This window comes from Somniosus microcephalus, chromosome 7 (genome assembly GCF_052327205.1).
Source record: "Somniosus microcephalus isolate GS21.2 chromosome 7, FLI_Smic_1.0, whole genome shotgun sequence".
Taxonomy (NCBI): Eukaryota; Metazoa; Chordata; class Chondrichthyes; order Squaliformes; family Somniosidae; genus Somniosus; species Somniosus microcephalus.
Genome location: NC_140993.1, coordinates 82,461,070 through 82,478,069, shown reverse-complemented (window position 1 = coordinate 82,478,069; position 17,000 = coordinate 82,461,070). Strand labels below are relative to the sequence as shown.

General features: G+C 38.6%; 1 protein-coding gene across 3 annotated transcripts in view; it reads right to left on the bottom strand.

Moving 5' to 3' along the window:
• runx1t1 (RUNX1 partner transcriptional co-repressor 1) overlaps positions 1-16,513 on the bottom strand; it is an 83,093-nt gene extending 66,580 nt beyond the window's left edge. Inside the window, exon 1 of one of the 3 annotated variants that reach the window (XM_085992677.1) lies at positions 16,166-16,513. Coding sequence is in view for 1 of the 3 variants with exons in the window: in XM_085992676.1 (XP_085848802.1) it covers positions 15,131-15,158 (28 nt within the window). In the remaining 2 variants the exon portion in view is untranslated. Of the gene's footprint in view, positions 1-11,447; positions 12,697-15,130; positions 15,419-16,165 lie in introns of those variants that run through there. The other 2 variants (XM_085992676.1, XM_085992678.1) reach the window with 2 other exon arrangements.
• Between the last annotated feature and the right edge of the window lie 487 nt (positions 16,514-17,000).

Sequence of the window (17,000 nt, the reverse complement as noted above, 5' to 3'; positions counted from 1 at the left end):
CTTCACACAGTAGGTATTAAGTGAGTTAATTCAAAAGAACTGAAACCTCATTGACACAAATTGAAAGCAATACTCCCAACCAAATAGTTTTCTACCCCATCTGCTCCTGCTTCCCATTGGGCTTTCGTAAAGGAATTAATAGTTTCATATATTCAAACCACCAAATAAAAGGACTCAGTTAGGCTGCATTAACAAAAGAGGAAAGAGAATAATAATAAAAAGGCAAAATGAATTCAAATAAAGCATTTTACTCTAAGAGTTTGCTTTAACAAAGTTGAATGAAGCCTTTTCTGACTTTTGTGCAAGACTTGATAAACTGAATAACATAGCACTCAATGATCAACCAATGATCAATTGATGAATGGTTATTAAGATCCCCTCATCTCATGGTAGGTCTTTCTACAAAATGCCACACCAGCTGGAGGGCGGACTCACCAATGTACAAATTTCCCCGCTTGCTTGTTTCCCTTTCATTCTCGGACCACTGGCCATCAATTGGGTTGACATATTGGAAAATAATCTTTTATGGCCAAATGGTAGTGAACAGAAATGAAGGCATTAGCATGCTTTGAAATTCAAATCTCCCATTTTTGACTCTAAAGAGCCTGATTTTCCACACAGCTGGAAGCTATTAGTGTTTTCTTAAAGCCTCCTGCTGGCAAGGCTGACCCACCCATGTGAAATCTGTCAGGGAGGGACGATGCTTGCACTTCTTCATAAACAGGCCAAGAGTGTTGTTCGGTTTCCTGTGCTTCTACAGTACCACAGCTGAAGTGTTTCTCTACAAGCTCAATCATCCCTCCCCCCCCTTATTATCTGACTGATGATGAGTTTGCTCTGTTGAAATGCAAGGGCGATAGCTTATGCTTCAATGAACTTTCCCTCCTCTGCACCAGAGACAAAAAAAAATCATAGGGCTGCAGTGTGTTGGTTGCCATCTGGACCACTTTCTCAAAGTTACCCCCACACCACACTTCAGGCAAAATTTCAAGGCCTTCCCTCATTCTGTTGAGCTGTTTGTGACAAATTAAATTCAAATGTTATGGTTGTTTGCACCGGACCGAAAATGCTTCTGATCACTTGCTTGCTTTTGATTAAAAATGATAAAGTGTCTTGCATCTTATACGACATTTTTTCTAATGGCCTTACTTTCTGAATGCTTATTTACTCTAGCAATATATTTACCAAAAATCCACTTCACAATAGGTGTAGAAATGTTCGGAACAGAGCACCAATAAGCACCAATTAACTGTTCAAATTGATCCAAAGTTTATAATCACACACTGATTGCTTAAAACCTTCAAATATGGTAGAAAACAAATGATTGCTGCGGTATCTTACGCGAAACAACAAATCTTAGCAAAGCATTTCACAAGAAATACTGTGAAGAGGCCACTTATTCAATCTAATAATAGCAGCAAGATATAACCACTAGGTGGAGCTGGTACTACAGCACAACAGGCGGAGAGCGTGTTGGCATCAGCTGTTCAGAGGGCTATCGATATTACTGCTTACAAAAACTACTAGTAGGCTCATTATCTCCTCATATCTGTAAAACATTTGCTTTTTACAGGTAGCCATAGTTTTTACTATTTAGTTCCAAGCCTATTTAAGTTGAGGATGTTTTCATTCTTTTCACAAAATGTGGAGATAAGTGAAAATATATATTGAACCAAATTCAGATAAACTGACATTGCAAATGCAACCAAGTGCAATTTTTTTTCTTATTCCTGGCTAATATTTTTTCTTGTGAATAATTTAAGTTCTTTAGATTCAGTCTCTACAACATCTACATCATTTGTAAAACAAATTTAACACAGGTTTTACATGGCTTTCTTTTCATGTGTTACCATAAAGGGTAGAGATGGTGTAAATTCTAACCTCGGATGCAAGGAGGAACAGAGGGAGCAAAGAGCCAATTCCTTTGTCCACGACAACAGGCATCTGTCAGTGCTGAAGGGGCTGGGAGAGAGCAGTACTGGCAGGAACCCGAATTCCTGACCAAACCCTCTTCCACACAATGAATCCTGAATGAAAGGAACCCAGGCCAGGCAGAGATAGCATGCTGTCAGGAACCAGCCCTGACGTTTGTGAATGGACAGGACTGGCTTGCAGGATGTCAGTGCAACAAACTGCGGCCCAAGATACAGAATTTTCACACACTTGCCACTGGATGTTTTGCTCCTCAGGTTGTTAAACACGGAAGCAGGAATGTTGTGTATGAGTCTGACCCGTGCTACGGCTCCACAGAAACTCCGAGCTGCTTCCGCTAGAACTTGCTGGAGCATCAACAAAAAAAGTTTTTTTTCCCCTCTGAACCACCCATACAGTATAGGTTTGCTTAAACCACAAATGCACTTGTCTGCAGTGAATTTTGTTTTTAATCTTGTATTTTAGTCTGCAAATTGTTACCATACTCTCCAAGGAAAAGACAAAACCTATCCTTCTACAACATCTATTTGGATATTTCTGAAAGTAAATATGACAGAGACACACAGAAGTCTCTTAAAGCCAACTGGTTAGGAAAACATCCTGCTTTAAGAGACAATATTCTTTCATTCAAAACAGTCATAAATCAGATTCATGCAATAAGCCTTCTAAAGTTTTCCCAGCCTTTACTAAGAAAGCTTGAATGCTTGTCGTTTATTGGAGCACAGAGTCAATATGAATGTATTAAAGTATTTTCAAACTGAACTCATTGGCTTCTACGATACAACTATCACTGGATTTCAAATTTTAAAAGCCTCGCGCAATGCCATGAGCCACAACAAAAAAACACCATGACAAAAAGTTGTGTACTGTAGACGTGGCTGCTGTTAATATAGTCAAAATGGACATGGGAAAGGGCTTGAAAGATATGCCTTATGGGGAGGTTAGGGACAATATCAAACATCTCTACCCAGTCATTTATAGTTTAAAACATTCTGACATTTCTTTCTGCGGGGGGAAAGGAGGGGAAGGGAGGGAGAGTGCAGAAGAGTAAAGCAGGATGGATTTATTCAGGGTGCCAATGAAGGAACAGACAATAACAACTACAGTTTTGAAACAACTCTGAAGATAGAAGCATCAAGTTATAGAATTAAAGCACTTAATAGTTACATTTTAAGATGCAGTTTTGAAAATCAAAAAAGGCCTGCTCTTCAGTGGTATGGTTTAATTAATTATATAAATATAAATAAAAACAAACAGTCCTGTTATTTCTTCCCTGCAAGACTGGATTACTATCAAAAGATATCTACATTTTAATCTCCTGAATGCCAACCAATGTCTGTTCATGACTAAATAGATTCCCCCACTTCAAAACTTTTCCAGAAACATTTTCTTCTCAGAGTGAAGTCCAATCAATCAATTTGTGTGGATATGGTATAAGCAAATAGTACCTAATAGAGGGTTAAAATCCAAAGGAGCTTCCAATACTTCAGTTCCTCTGGGCTATACAACAGCTTGTGCAAATTTACTAAAGGCCACTGAATAAAAATGGTACAAATGAGTAACTCCAAAGCAATGGAATGTACGGTATAGATTTTTCTCTCCATCTCCTCCCCCATCACAGATTAAAATAGGTTTGACAGATTAGTGTAGCAAAGCCCACTTATGGTCAACTCTGATATGATCAAATCTTCCTTCAGTTCAAAACATTTCCCTGTGGAAAACTATAGGCAATGTCACAGTTAAAATTAATCCTAAAACAATGTGATTAAGTTTGCGTTTAGTACTTTCAGATCCACCCCTTCTGCCTTTCCCCATTCCAAAGTAATGTCAAAATACAGAGCTTCAAACACACCTAACCAATTAACATTAAAAAAATCTTCAAACTTGTTTTGCTGTTAATTATATTAATGCAGGCATTGAAGATCAAGGTCCCAAAATTCCAGGGGTTTGAGCGGGCAGAGGGAGTGCACATCGTCCACCGGGAACTAGAATTTTAGAACTTGGGACAGAACCTGGTACCACTGGGATTCTGCTCCATGCAAGAGGCCCAGGAAATTCCAGTCAGTGGACAGGTGGGGGGAGGGAAAGGACAACTCATGCTTCCTACGTCAAGGGGGTGGAGAGGTGTTTGGTGGAGTTCCTGAGCTACACAAGATATTTTGGCCATTACACTCTTGTAAGGCCCATAGAACTTTCACCAGCTGAGTACTGGTTCCACTGAGGCTTTTGGAAAGGTCCCAGAGCTGCACTACAGAGAGGTAATCGATCCCACCTGGGCCTTTTCCTCTCCTTTTTAGGGGCAATCTAATTTTCTGCAATAATGTCAGGTTAGATGCCTACGATGCACCATTACAGGCACTGGCCACTCACCCTGATTACAGTAATGACCATATGGTAATGATTTGGGGCGGGGTCTGCATCAGTGGATGACAATGGAAGGGAGTCCGCACTTCCACCAGCTCGAATTTTGGGTCTAAATATCTAACAAAAATATAGTGGTTTGATGTTTCATTAAAGCTTGGTTGACTGAGCTTCCAATCGCAAAAAAAATTGCTCGACAGTAGGTCTGGGGAAGATAATGGGACTGCTGGGACTGAATTGTGTACGACGTGAGTTGCAGGCAGAGCAGACCAGACAGTACACAGCAACTTCCACAAGATACTTTAACATACCTCAAAAATGTGTTTCAGTAGAGGGAACCAACGAATGCTACCAGTAAGTAGATCATAGAAATTAAAGCACAGGAGGCTGTTTGGCCCATCAGACCTGTGTTGGTGTTAGCTCCAATTTCCCATTTACCTGTCTATACCCTGTAACCTTTAATGTTCTTTTTCAGCTACTTACCCAATTTCTTTTTAAATGATGCTATAGTCCCGGCCTCAATAGCCATTTGTAACAAAGTATTCCATTCTAATATTCTGTGTGTGAAAAATGTGCTTCCAACTTCCCCTTTCGTTCTTTTAGTGATAATCCTAACTTTATGCTGGTTGCTCTACCAGCACAAATTTTATTTTCATTACAACAAAACTTAGGGGGATGATTGACAGTTTGTCTGAATAGAAGGTGAACTTTTTAAACTGGCAAATAACAGCTTTTAAAAAAGTGATGCATTTTACATTAAAAAATATAGTTCCAGAAGTTGTACTGTTAAAAAAAATTAACTGCAGAAGAAACATAACTGTTATTCACAACAGCATCTGCTTTTATTTTGCTGCTCTTTGTTTTGTTCATTTTTAGGAAGTAAGAAGTTCATATCCAGGAATTTGAGATAAGAGCTCTTGGGAGACAATGCCCGGAGTCAGAAATAGCAGCTGAAGACACAAAGTCACATTTTTGGCTATCTCCCCATAGCTCTATTCAAATGAAAGTTCCTTTCTCCATTTCACCGGCCTTCCTATTCTACTTGATGAATTCCAATTGTTTTGCTGTTTAGACCAGACTGCTTTCTGCCAGTCCTTGGCTAATTTCCTACGTCTTTTTCTGGCTATAGATGACTTTGGCCTCTAGCCTGGATATCAATCTTTAGCCTGACAAAAAAAGGCTTAGATCACAACCAGATAATAAACTATACCCTCCCTCTCATAATTAGGATGCTTCCCTGATTTTACAGATGGGAATAAATCTCATCTAACTTTCACTTCTGTTGGTAAACAAAGCCAGCATTATCTGGGATTTACATTTGATCAATACAAAAAGCACAATTAACTTTAGACTTTATTGTGAAACAGAAACATTTCCAGACTGAGCTGTCTCAAGACCATACACAATACTCAAACACATGTGTCCCTGAAACATGTGTCTATGATGTAAACACAAGTGACCAGTTTCCAACTTTGAATACTTCTGGTCTTCCAGATAGGTATTTTTCCATCTAAATTTTTAGCACTGATGTATATACATGATCATTGAAGTTTCATGTGCTCATGTAAACACGCACACATGCACAGTCCCATAACAACAATTTGCATTTATATAGCATCTTTAAAGTAGAAAAGCATCTCATGCTGCTTCCCAGAGGAAAAAAGCAGCAATTGCAGTGACTTAGTAGGAATATAAGATAGTGCGCAAAATCTTAAAATAGGTAGTCCAAAATTGTTTAACTTCTCAGAATTTTATTTGACTACTGCAGTACAACTAAACTGGATTCGAATCACTGTGGTTCACTGTAAAGCAACCCATATATTTATCTTTAAATATAATCGACTACAAAAGCACATGATCTTCCTTTATCTCATGACAATGAGTTCCTTTAGTACCGACAGAACACTAACCATTCTTGCCACACTGTACATTGTTACAATTGTAAAAAAAAATTTACAATATCAGTCCTAATGACTTGTCCGGGTGTACACTCAAGAAAAGGTACATATATACGTACACAGATATGCAAAACAAAATCTAAAATTTATGTTTACAACAGAACAAGTCAAGAATAATGTTTATACCATCTAGAAGCTAGGAGACAAATGAGCAATTAATAGTTTAGCATTTGCACTGGTGACAATGAAGGGTGTAGACTGCAAGACTATACAATTAAGAAAATTACCATTATGGTCTTATGCACTTAAGACCATAAGAATTAGGATCAGGAGATGGCCATACGGCCCCTCGAGCCTGCTCCGCCATTCAATAAGATCATGGCTGATCTTTGACCTCAACTCCACTTTCCTGCCCTATCCCCATATCCCTTGATTCTCCTAGAGTCCAAAAATCTCTCTCTCTCAGCCTTGAATACACTCAACGACTCAGCATCCACAGCTTTTTTGGGTAGAGAATTCCAAAGGTTCACAACCCTCTGAGTGAAGAAATTCCTCATCTCAGTCTTAAAAGGCTGACCCCTTATCCTTAGACTATGCCCCCTAGTTCTAGACTCTCCAGCCAGGGGAAACAACCTCTCAGCATCTTTCCTGTCAATCCCCCTCAGAATCTTATGTTTCAATGAGATCACCTTTCATTCTTCTAAACTCCAGAGAGTATAGGCCCAATCTACTCAATCTCTCCTCATAGGACAACCCTCTCATCCCAGGAATCAATAGAACAACCTAGGAATTAACAGAACAACCTCCACATAAATGAAAAGAAAGCTTCAGCTTTCATAAAACTTAAATAGAACAGACTAGGTTACAATTACTATTCACACTATTGTAGTGGCTGGGTGCCCATTGCTCCATTTCTGTTATATCACTACTACGTAAACCATCCCAACTCCATAGCAGTGAAAATAAGGCAACGCTGATAGAATTATGAAGCATTTCGAGAGGGTAAACAATGAAAGATTGTTTCCACTGGTTAGTAAATCATGAGGGTAAACATTGAACGGTTGTTTCCACTGGTTGGGAAATTGCTGAATGCCAGCTTGTCTCAGTCCAGAGAACCTTGCCTTTAAATCAGTGGTTTGTGGATTCAAGCCCCTTGATAATCTAGGCTCACACTTCAGTGCAGTACTGTGGAAGTGCTGTCTTGCAGATGAGGCCTTAAAGCAAAGTCCTATCTGCCTACTCAGGTGGGCATAAAAGATTCCAAGTATTATTTAAAGGAGGACAGGGGATTGTCCTAGTGTCCTAGCCAACATTCCTCCCTCAGCCAAGAACAGATTATCTTGTCATTCATTCATTTTCTGTTAGTGGGACCTTGCTGTGTACAAATTGGCTTATGTGTTTGAGTACATAATGGTTGCATTTGTTTAAAGCACTTTGGGATGTCCCGAGAACATGAAAGGTGGTATATAAATGCAAGTTTTTCCTTTCTTTAACAAGCGGGCATAGACTGAGCATTGTCACTAGAAGGACAAAGAGGAATGTTAGATTATTTTTTTCATGCAGAGGTTTATTACTACAAGTGGCTATTGAGGCAGGTACGATCACATCATGTAGCTTGGTTTTGGAAAAATCATGAAGAAGAATATAAAGAATAATGTAGATAGAGCAGAAAAAAAGGATTAGGAGTAAATAGCTCCAATGTAGTAGCAGCAACACAGAAGCAACAAGTTGAATGGGTTCTTTCTGTGCTGCAAGTTCTATGATTCTATTGGCCCTGGCCACACAAAGTACCACTTTGAGAAATGTGTTTTTTTTGTGTATTGTGAAAGGTACCGCACCTCGTATGGTAAACATCAAGAAATATCCAGGAGAGAAAAATTACCACTTTATAATTCCAAATTCTGAGCAATGTAATGTTCAGTTGTTGCAGTGCTGCTGCCAGCATTCTGGTATCCACCCCACAATGCAAATGAGGCAAATTCCAGAGCACAAGGAACCAAAATAGATTGCCAAGTTGCTTCAAGTAGAAACAGTTTCACAATTTAAATGTAGCACAAATTACTTGTGGAATTGCCAAACTAGAGTAAATAACTAAGGGAATGAATGCCTGATGTCAATAATTTTACCAAAAAAGTTGGTGAGCACAAAACAGGAAATGATGACATTTTCCACTAAAATGATCAACTTGTGGAATTCTATCCCCTAGACTTTTACTTTAATATGTTGTAATATAAAAATGTAAATACTGTAGGCCATAAAATGGACTAGATATTAGTCAGCAAATGGAGCAAATTGAAATGTTATCATTCCAACAAAAAACAGAACCATTTTTCTTACCAGCTCGTGAAATGATGAAAACCATATGTTTATCTGAGAACCAAGCCCAAGTTTCCCTTACTATAAAGAAACAGCCTATCATTGTTTTTTTTCATAAAATGGTTCTTGTGGTTCTGACATTATGTAAAAAAAAAGATGCCAACTGAGGACATTTTATGACAGATGGTAATGTAATCAGTTGCACACACAAGATATTTTTTGATTGATTCCAACCATATGCTAAAATGCACTCATTTTGGAAAAGCTTTGCTTTGTCAAACAAGGGCTTTAAAATCATCCGCACTATTATATATACAATTTAGTGCAGATGCGTATACATATTCGCTACAGTAACACCAAATTGATTTTTTTTATTACAGGAATAAAATTGAAAAAAAATTGTACACACACTCTTATTTCTTGTTCCATAAATATGAGGAATCTAGTCATTGACTGTGTCTGCAGCACAGGGTGCTTAAACCATGAATACGTTTGCTTTGTGCAAAATTTTTCTCATCTGATTTCATCTGTGAGAGACTCTCCCTGGAGGATGGGAAGAGAGAACCAATTATATCCACAGGCTGACTTCTCAAAAAAAAATGAAGGCATCTGTTTCATGCCAACAACCTCCACATGCAAGAAAATATAACTTTGAAGGCATCTGCGTTCATGCTCGATAGTCACAGATCTTGGGCACCATTGTAATTGCCCAGCTGCAAACATGATTTTCTGATTTCATCTGCTGAGCGTCTGACCATGAAAGCAATGTAGCAAACCAAGTTTTAAAAAGCCTTCAGGCAACTCAATAACAATTAAACACGAGAATATTGTAATTTTTCTTTATATTGCTTTGGTCTGATGGATCCCACCAAACCTTCCTCCTCCTTTCAGAATATTTCTACAAGTATTTGAATTGTACCTGCACAGTTCACTGTTGTGATGATGATTTTAAACTGCATTACTAATGCAATCAGTGGACTCTGCAGCAAACTACCAAGGCAATTCTTCAGCAAGTGCCCTCCAGCTCACTGGGGTTTGCTATTTTAGAGGACATTTACTTTTCAGAATTAATTTATCACATAGTGGGTTACATTATTAACATTTTTCACCCACCCTCATCACCTTTCAGTGCAAAACGCACCACATCTTTCTCTTTATTTCTAAAACAAAAAGTTTTGTTTGTATCGCTGAGTAAAAGTGCGTGCAAACTTTGCGAATGTGAAAATGCTGAAATTTTAATATAGATTTTTTTTAAACTGGGAAATTGTGCGACATTATGGAGTTTACAAGCTATTCAAAAGGTGAAAAATTAAAACTTTATTTACTAAACTGCAGAATGCTTGTTGGGGAAATGAGATTTCAGAGTCAGCTGCTTTTACTCTCAGCTCTATTTGCGCGAAGTCATGAAATTCAATAAAACTGTGTAAAGATACAGTAGGTGAATGCTGTAAGACACATGCTGCTCATGTGCTTCCAATAAGGTATGTCAAGAGTGGAATCCATTTTAAAAGCTGGAAAGTATGCCACTTTAAAACCCAAACAAAATAAATAAATAATTCTGGTATCTACTTTCAGCCTCAGTATTGGCACACAGTTAAATGCATCATTTCAAACAAATTACAGTAGCATATTTTGTCTTTAAAAAAAAGTGCTACCACCACCTTCAGATTCTCTCCATAATTATCAATAATTGGTAAAAGGAAAATACCATGGAGAGACAAATTACAATCAGGATTCTTCAGAATATATTTTTGGCCATTTTGAAAACTCAGGCTATTTAGACCAATAAAAAGCACTTTATTTATAGGGGGATGTACTGCAATATTCAAAAAGGAACAGATGTGGCAGTTTAGCAGAATAGCTCTTCAAACTTTGCACAAATTGAAAACAGAAAACGGATTGCTCTTTCTTTTATCACATTCATTTTTAATCGACACTTTTTATCCTTGAAATAATTTGCACATGGCTTTCATCTCAGCAGCACCTGCTGATCAAACAGAAGCAAAACAATTTCATGAAAATCATACAAACCTCAGTCTCGAACATTCTTAAAAGTCGCCCGCATACCAACAATTACAAGACACATGATTCAGACAGGCCAGCATTACATTAGGCTTTAAATTTCCATCGTCACTTTTATTGCATAATAAAATACAAGGAATGATTAAAGAAGCTTTAAATTGTTACAAGGCCACATATTTGCATCTTGTGTAATGTAATACCCTTGTTTAAATAATACCCCCCTAGGAAGAATCTGCAAACATCAAATGGGTTGTCTAAGGACATAAAGGTCAGTTACAGCAATATTTGTGTACTGTAACCAGTGAGATCCTAAAATATCTCATCACACACCGAGCCAGTCACAAACACAAAATGTCAATATGCTCAGAAGTAAATAATGGTTTCTATTGTCTCGACCTATTGACTAGTTGTAATTCTCCCCTAAAATAAAAATACTTACTCCATGCAAAAAACAAATCTCAACTAAGCTTTATTTCATTCTATTTGCTGAATTGGAATACATCCAGGGATATAAACATTTTTACATGTGTTGTATGGTGTTAGTGCACCATTACCTATATTTAAACAAACCCACACTGGTCTCTTCAGCTTCACTAGCAGACAACACAAGAGAGCGAGTTCTATCAAATGTATGCCATCAAAAATAAAAGACAAAGGCTTTCTGCCTCTTCATTCAAGAGCTTTATTGGTTTTTCTGTGAGAGGCAAGACTATTTTCAGGCAATTTACACATAATGAAATAGCAAATCAAGTCATTACCCTGACCATATTCTTTAGTATTCTAATGGTTATAAAGCCACATCAATAAATAATCCTTTGTTCTCCATTATCATCTCCCAGTACTTAGTTCTACACTACAGAAAGCAGTCCGAGATGGCATGCTAAACCCAATTAAAGATAACGACTCTGGTAATCTCACCTTTAGAAGTCCTGCAGAAATGGTTTAGGTGATGTCAGATACTGTCAAGACCAGGAATGATACCTAACCTTGTCAAAAGGCAGCTTTTCTTCAGTGTTAATCTTTAAATGTAAATTCACTGCCAGCAAGAGGAGCAGCAGATAACAGGTTACATCTTCACTCCCAGCCTTATCGACTTATGCATCTCCTCCAAATACTGAAAGCACCTATTCATGGAGATTACCTTCTGGCAGAGTGCACACCAGCACAACGGGTTTGTATTCATTAAACACACTTCCTCGGCTTATCTAAAATAAAAGGCTCGTCATGATGGCACATTGTGTGTGAAGGGAAGGCAATGTGCATTAGAGTGATTACAATATCAGCTCAGCCCAGATGGATCCAGGAAAATAAACAGAGGGTGTGTGAGAAGTTAATTGGCAACTCAAAGGGAAAACACGGACTGAGGATTACAGAAAATGGACTCCCGGCCAACTGCAGCCGGGCAGGACACCTGTCACCTGGTGGAAAGCTGCTCAAATTGTGAGAGCACATTGCCATAATGTGAGTGGAAAAGCAGAACTGTAATAAAAAAGGAGCTGATGAAAAGCTTGGCACCACTATGAATATGGCAGATAAAAGGGGTCTGTCACAAATCCTCAACTAATCCAATAACATGGAAGGCTCATTGATATGACTGTGGACACGACAGACTAAAATAATATTCAACTGAAAAAAGTGACCTTGTGAGAACAGCTTTTCCCCAGACAAATGATTTCCTTGAGTTTTAGGATTACAGTAGCAGCTTTTATTAGAAGAAGTTTTTGCATGTATTGCCAAAAACATTAACCTCAAAATGGAATGAGCATTAAAAATTTTTACATAATTATCATATAGCCATAGTGTTTTTTTTCTGAAAATAAACATGTACATCACAAATAATCATTTTCTAGAAGAGTTGGAGTAATCATCGACAGCAACTGCTCATATTTCATTTCTTTGACCCTAATCTATAATTAGTGTGGACTGACAGGTGCAAGCCCTCTACACTTACAGATGGCTACTGAAGTTGGGCAAAGTGTCTTGTTCTGTTTGAACACCATGTAAATAACCCTACTCAACACTTAGCACATACAATTACCCATAACAAATTGAACTGATGTTTCCTCAGTTAAATGACCAAACTCAAACCTAACCAATGTGACGTTAATAAGGCATATAAAACATATAAAAATATGTAGTGATATTAAAATCATTATCGTGTGTTTTAATCACTTAGAAAACATGCTCTTTCCTCATTTTATAGAAGTATAAATAAAAATATAAAAATTAGATAAAATTTACTATAGCATGTCATTGTTATTAAAGCTTAAGCAAAATTCAATTTTAATTTCAGCACATATGCATTATTTCTTGATTAAAACTCAAATTCTTGCATACTAGATCCATTTCACAGATTCCTTAATGATTACAAACCTATGTAGCTATTGAATTTGTTGAAGAGATAACTTTTTTATATAAAATGGTAAATGCCAAATAGTAGTCTCACAAATACAATCATGGTTCAAATGTTATATTGCTGTGTTCTGAAGAAGTACTACTTCCAACACTGTATTCTCACTAGGGGATGCTGTTCCTTCTTCCTGTAGTAAATTCTGGACCCAATTACATCTTTGTACTCTGCACTGGCTCATAACATGCAGTATTTATATACATCAAAATGCTGTTGTGTGTTATATGGCATAGCTAGAGTTCCAACAAACTACAGTCGTGTCATTGGATCCAAAATGCCATGCAGGAAGAAATGATTAGAGCTTTCACCTCAAAGTGGAGAAACCTCAATGTTAGAATAGATTTCTCCAACCAATACTGCATGGTGCACTATTGAAAGTGATCATTTTAAAAAGTTCTATTTCATTCATAAATTTGGAATAAACTATAGATAAGACAAAAGCAAATTTACCTGCAATGGTAACGTAGTGTGAATCTTCTTTCACGAGTGTCTCACACTGATGAAAGAAAGATCAGTAAAGGACCACTGCTGGTGGGTTAAGATTTGTGTCCTATATGCAATTGCTTCCTGACATTGAACAGTTAAGTGAGAATTTAGTGTAGGAATAAAACTCGACTATTTTCATGTCCCTGTGGCCAGCAATTATTTTATCACCAAAAGAAACAAAAACAAACTTCATGGAAATGTTTCTGGGTGCGACAAGTGGGAAACAGGCTCCTTTTCCAAAACCCCCAAAAATGCACTTGTACATAAAAGGAATTCCAGTACCATAACTATGTTAAAAGAAAATTAATAAAGATGTTCTTATACACAAAACTGGAGTTAATTTAAGCAAGGCTTTGATTAGGCCAAACAAAAAAAAAGCCTTTCAAAGGAAACGGTTGAATATGCAACTAGTCGTGAATTTCAAAATAAGTATTCTCTATATTTATTTAAATTTTATGATGTTTCTAGTAAAGTGTAACTAACAGTTGGACATATCTGATATACAATAATAAAAATATGCTCATGAATTTGTGCAAACTAATGTTCACATTTTGCCAAACCACAAACATCAATTGTTTATCCACATGTATCTCCTGCTAGTGCTCATGAGAACCAGCCTCCCCAACATGCAAGTACTAAGTCACCTTTTATTTAACTGATAAGGCATCTTGATCACAGCACATGACAAGTTCCCACAGAACAAAGACCAAGCTTTTTAATTGAAATCCAAAGCTCAAAACAATATATTAACCTTCCATTTAACAACTGAAAGATCTCCATTAATGAACTGCATTGGGAAAATCATCAAAGTGAATCAAAAGATGAAACTGACAATTGTGACAGCTACTGTTTTCAAATGCAAAACTGCAGATGCTAACTTTCTTTCAGTTTGAGCTGCTCACAAGTGATGCAGTCACTAAGAATTTTAATGAATTGGGCTTTGCATTGAACGCTCTGCATTTAGAATGCATCTCCTGTATAAGGGGAAAACAGGATTTGACAGGAAAGGGTGGTCAGAGCTGACTGCCCTGCAACTCACTCTCCAGGTGGAGCCATTTCCCCTCATGCCCCTTTCTCATATTACTAGATCACATAATTGTAGCCGTTCCAAAACAAAGCCAGATGTAAAGCTTCCTAGATAACAGGATTAAGTGCTGAAAATAGACCAACAAATGCCCATCGACAAGCAAGTTAAATACTGGTTAATAGATCAAATCAAATCACTACAAAGATCAAATGAATTAATTGATGATCCATACATCATATTTCATCATACTTCCAAGTAAGTGAACTTTCTGATTTTTGGAAAATTCTAATATGAATGAGACAATTGTTTTGACAGAAGGACGAAGGTCAAGTGAAACTCCAACTGTTAAATAGAGGTAATTAATCTAAAAGTGCACAATCCTGTTCACGCTATACAATGTGTAAGCTTTTTATTATAGCTTGCATTATCATTTTAACAGCAACCTGTATGTCTCGTGTTTAATGCCTCTCTTCAAATAACTGGGTCAATCATTTAAATCAAATTTATACAATTTGCATTCCAAAAATGAAAACAAATGTCACAGCTCAAAAGACGAGAACGTCGCTACAATTGCATCCGTTTAACTAATAACTTGCTGCTTAAATACGCAGATGCCCTAAATTAACACCGGGGGAAGATATCAGTAATAGGAAGGCAAATGCTGCGAACCACACTTACGTTGATAAGATCCAGAGATTCCAACCATTCGCCTATTTATTAAGTTATAGAAGTTCCAGACCTCGGCCACAAAACAAATAAGGAAAAATGCAAGTTTCTCCCTGCAGCCAAGCAGATCCGTCCACACGTAAAACTCAGCACCAACTGAAGAAAATACTGAAAACTTCAGATCTCCCCAAACAAGAAGGACTATTGCAAACTTCAGGGGCAAGGGGGAAAACAAACTGTTTTGCTTTTTTTTAAAAAATACAAACGAGTTGCCTCCTTTGGATGTTTGCAGGCCACCAGGATCGATCGTCACGATGTCAGATCAGAAGACAAACTCCAGGCAGCCGCCCTCCGTAGATGTGCCCGGCCGGATAGATACTCTCGTTAGCAGCGAGCAGTTGTACTGAAGAGAGTCCTGCCTGCAAAGCCGGCTGGCGCTGGTAACTCGCTCCCCAGGTGCGGGGTGGGTGGGGTTTAGCCAGGGGGAGTTGAAAGAGGTAGAGCAGACATCTGTGTCGTGAAGGGGTCAGGAGGTCAAGTATATGTTAACAATAAACTGGCAGAGTGTCTCTTGCTCTCCCACTCTCTCTGTTTGAGGGCTGTGTGTGCGTGTCTTGTGTGCAGCTTGATCGCTGGTGATGCTTTCCCCAAGCCCGGCTGCCGAGAGCTCAAAGGGAAGGGCTGCTGCTGCATTCGGGCTCGGCTCAAATACTTTCCTTCTCTGCCATCTGCTACAGCCGAGAGCTCCTGGCTTCTCTCCCTGTGTCTTATCGCGATCTGCTATTAAAACGGGACTTCCAGAATCCAGCTACTCTGAGATCGGCATCATAATCTCCCTTCTGCTGGCTTATTTCCAGTCTGCTAGGTTTTTTTTTCTCTCTCACGACATTCAACTAGCTACACCATACGAAACACAGCTGCTACATTTTCCGCTCCCAATTTTTTGCATGCAAAATACAATGTACGGGTTTTAACACCTGAAAGTTCAACTGACCCCAAATCGTACATGTTGTTCTATGTATAATATGCACCTTATTTGCACAGTACCTCGACTACATGGGCCAGACGAAGGACTTCACCAAGGTGCCTTCACCATAAAAGCTAATACTGGTTAGTCGTTCAGCTGGAAGGGCCGCAGCTCGGGCGGTGGGTAGTAGGGGGGAGAGAGAGCGCCTTGGTTTTGCCCTGAGCGCCGGCTGTGAGTGTCTGCACACAGGATGCGCCGCTCGCCCCGCCTGTCAGGGGAAGCCGTTGCCCTCGCAGATCCAGGCGCTCAATCCCCACCTGCTGGGCTCTGCCACCTGCTCCAAACAACAGCAGCACCTTCCCCAAAACAACAAGAAAATAACACCCGTTGCAGCCAACTCGGGTCAATCTACACAACACGAGGGGCAACACCCCGGCTGAACTGCAGTCTGTCACTGACTTTATCTGCCTTAAAGCCCAAAAGGGACAACACTCTTTAGGTTATGCAGATACTTTAAAAGTGTGATGTCCCCTGCTCCTGATGCACTTCGGTGGTACCTCCCAAATAAAATAGCAATTTTCAATCGTACTGTGTATTTATAAGTAATATTCAATAAACAAAAAAAAATGCATTTATATAGTGCCTTTCACGACCACCGGACATCCCAAAGTGCTTTACAGTACTTTTGGAGTGTAGTCACTGTTGTAATGTTGGAAACGCAGCTGCCAATTTGCGCACAGCAAGCTCCCACAAACCGCAATATGATAATGGTCAGATAATCTGTTTTTAGTGATGTTGATTTGAGGGATAAATATTGGCCAGGACACCAGTGATAACTCCCCTGCTCTTCTTCGATATAATGCTATGGGATTTTTTCCATCCACCTGAGAGGGAAGATGGGGCCTCGGCTTAACA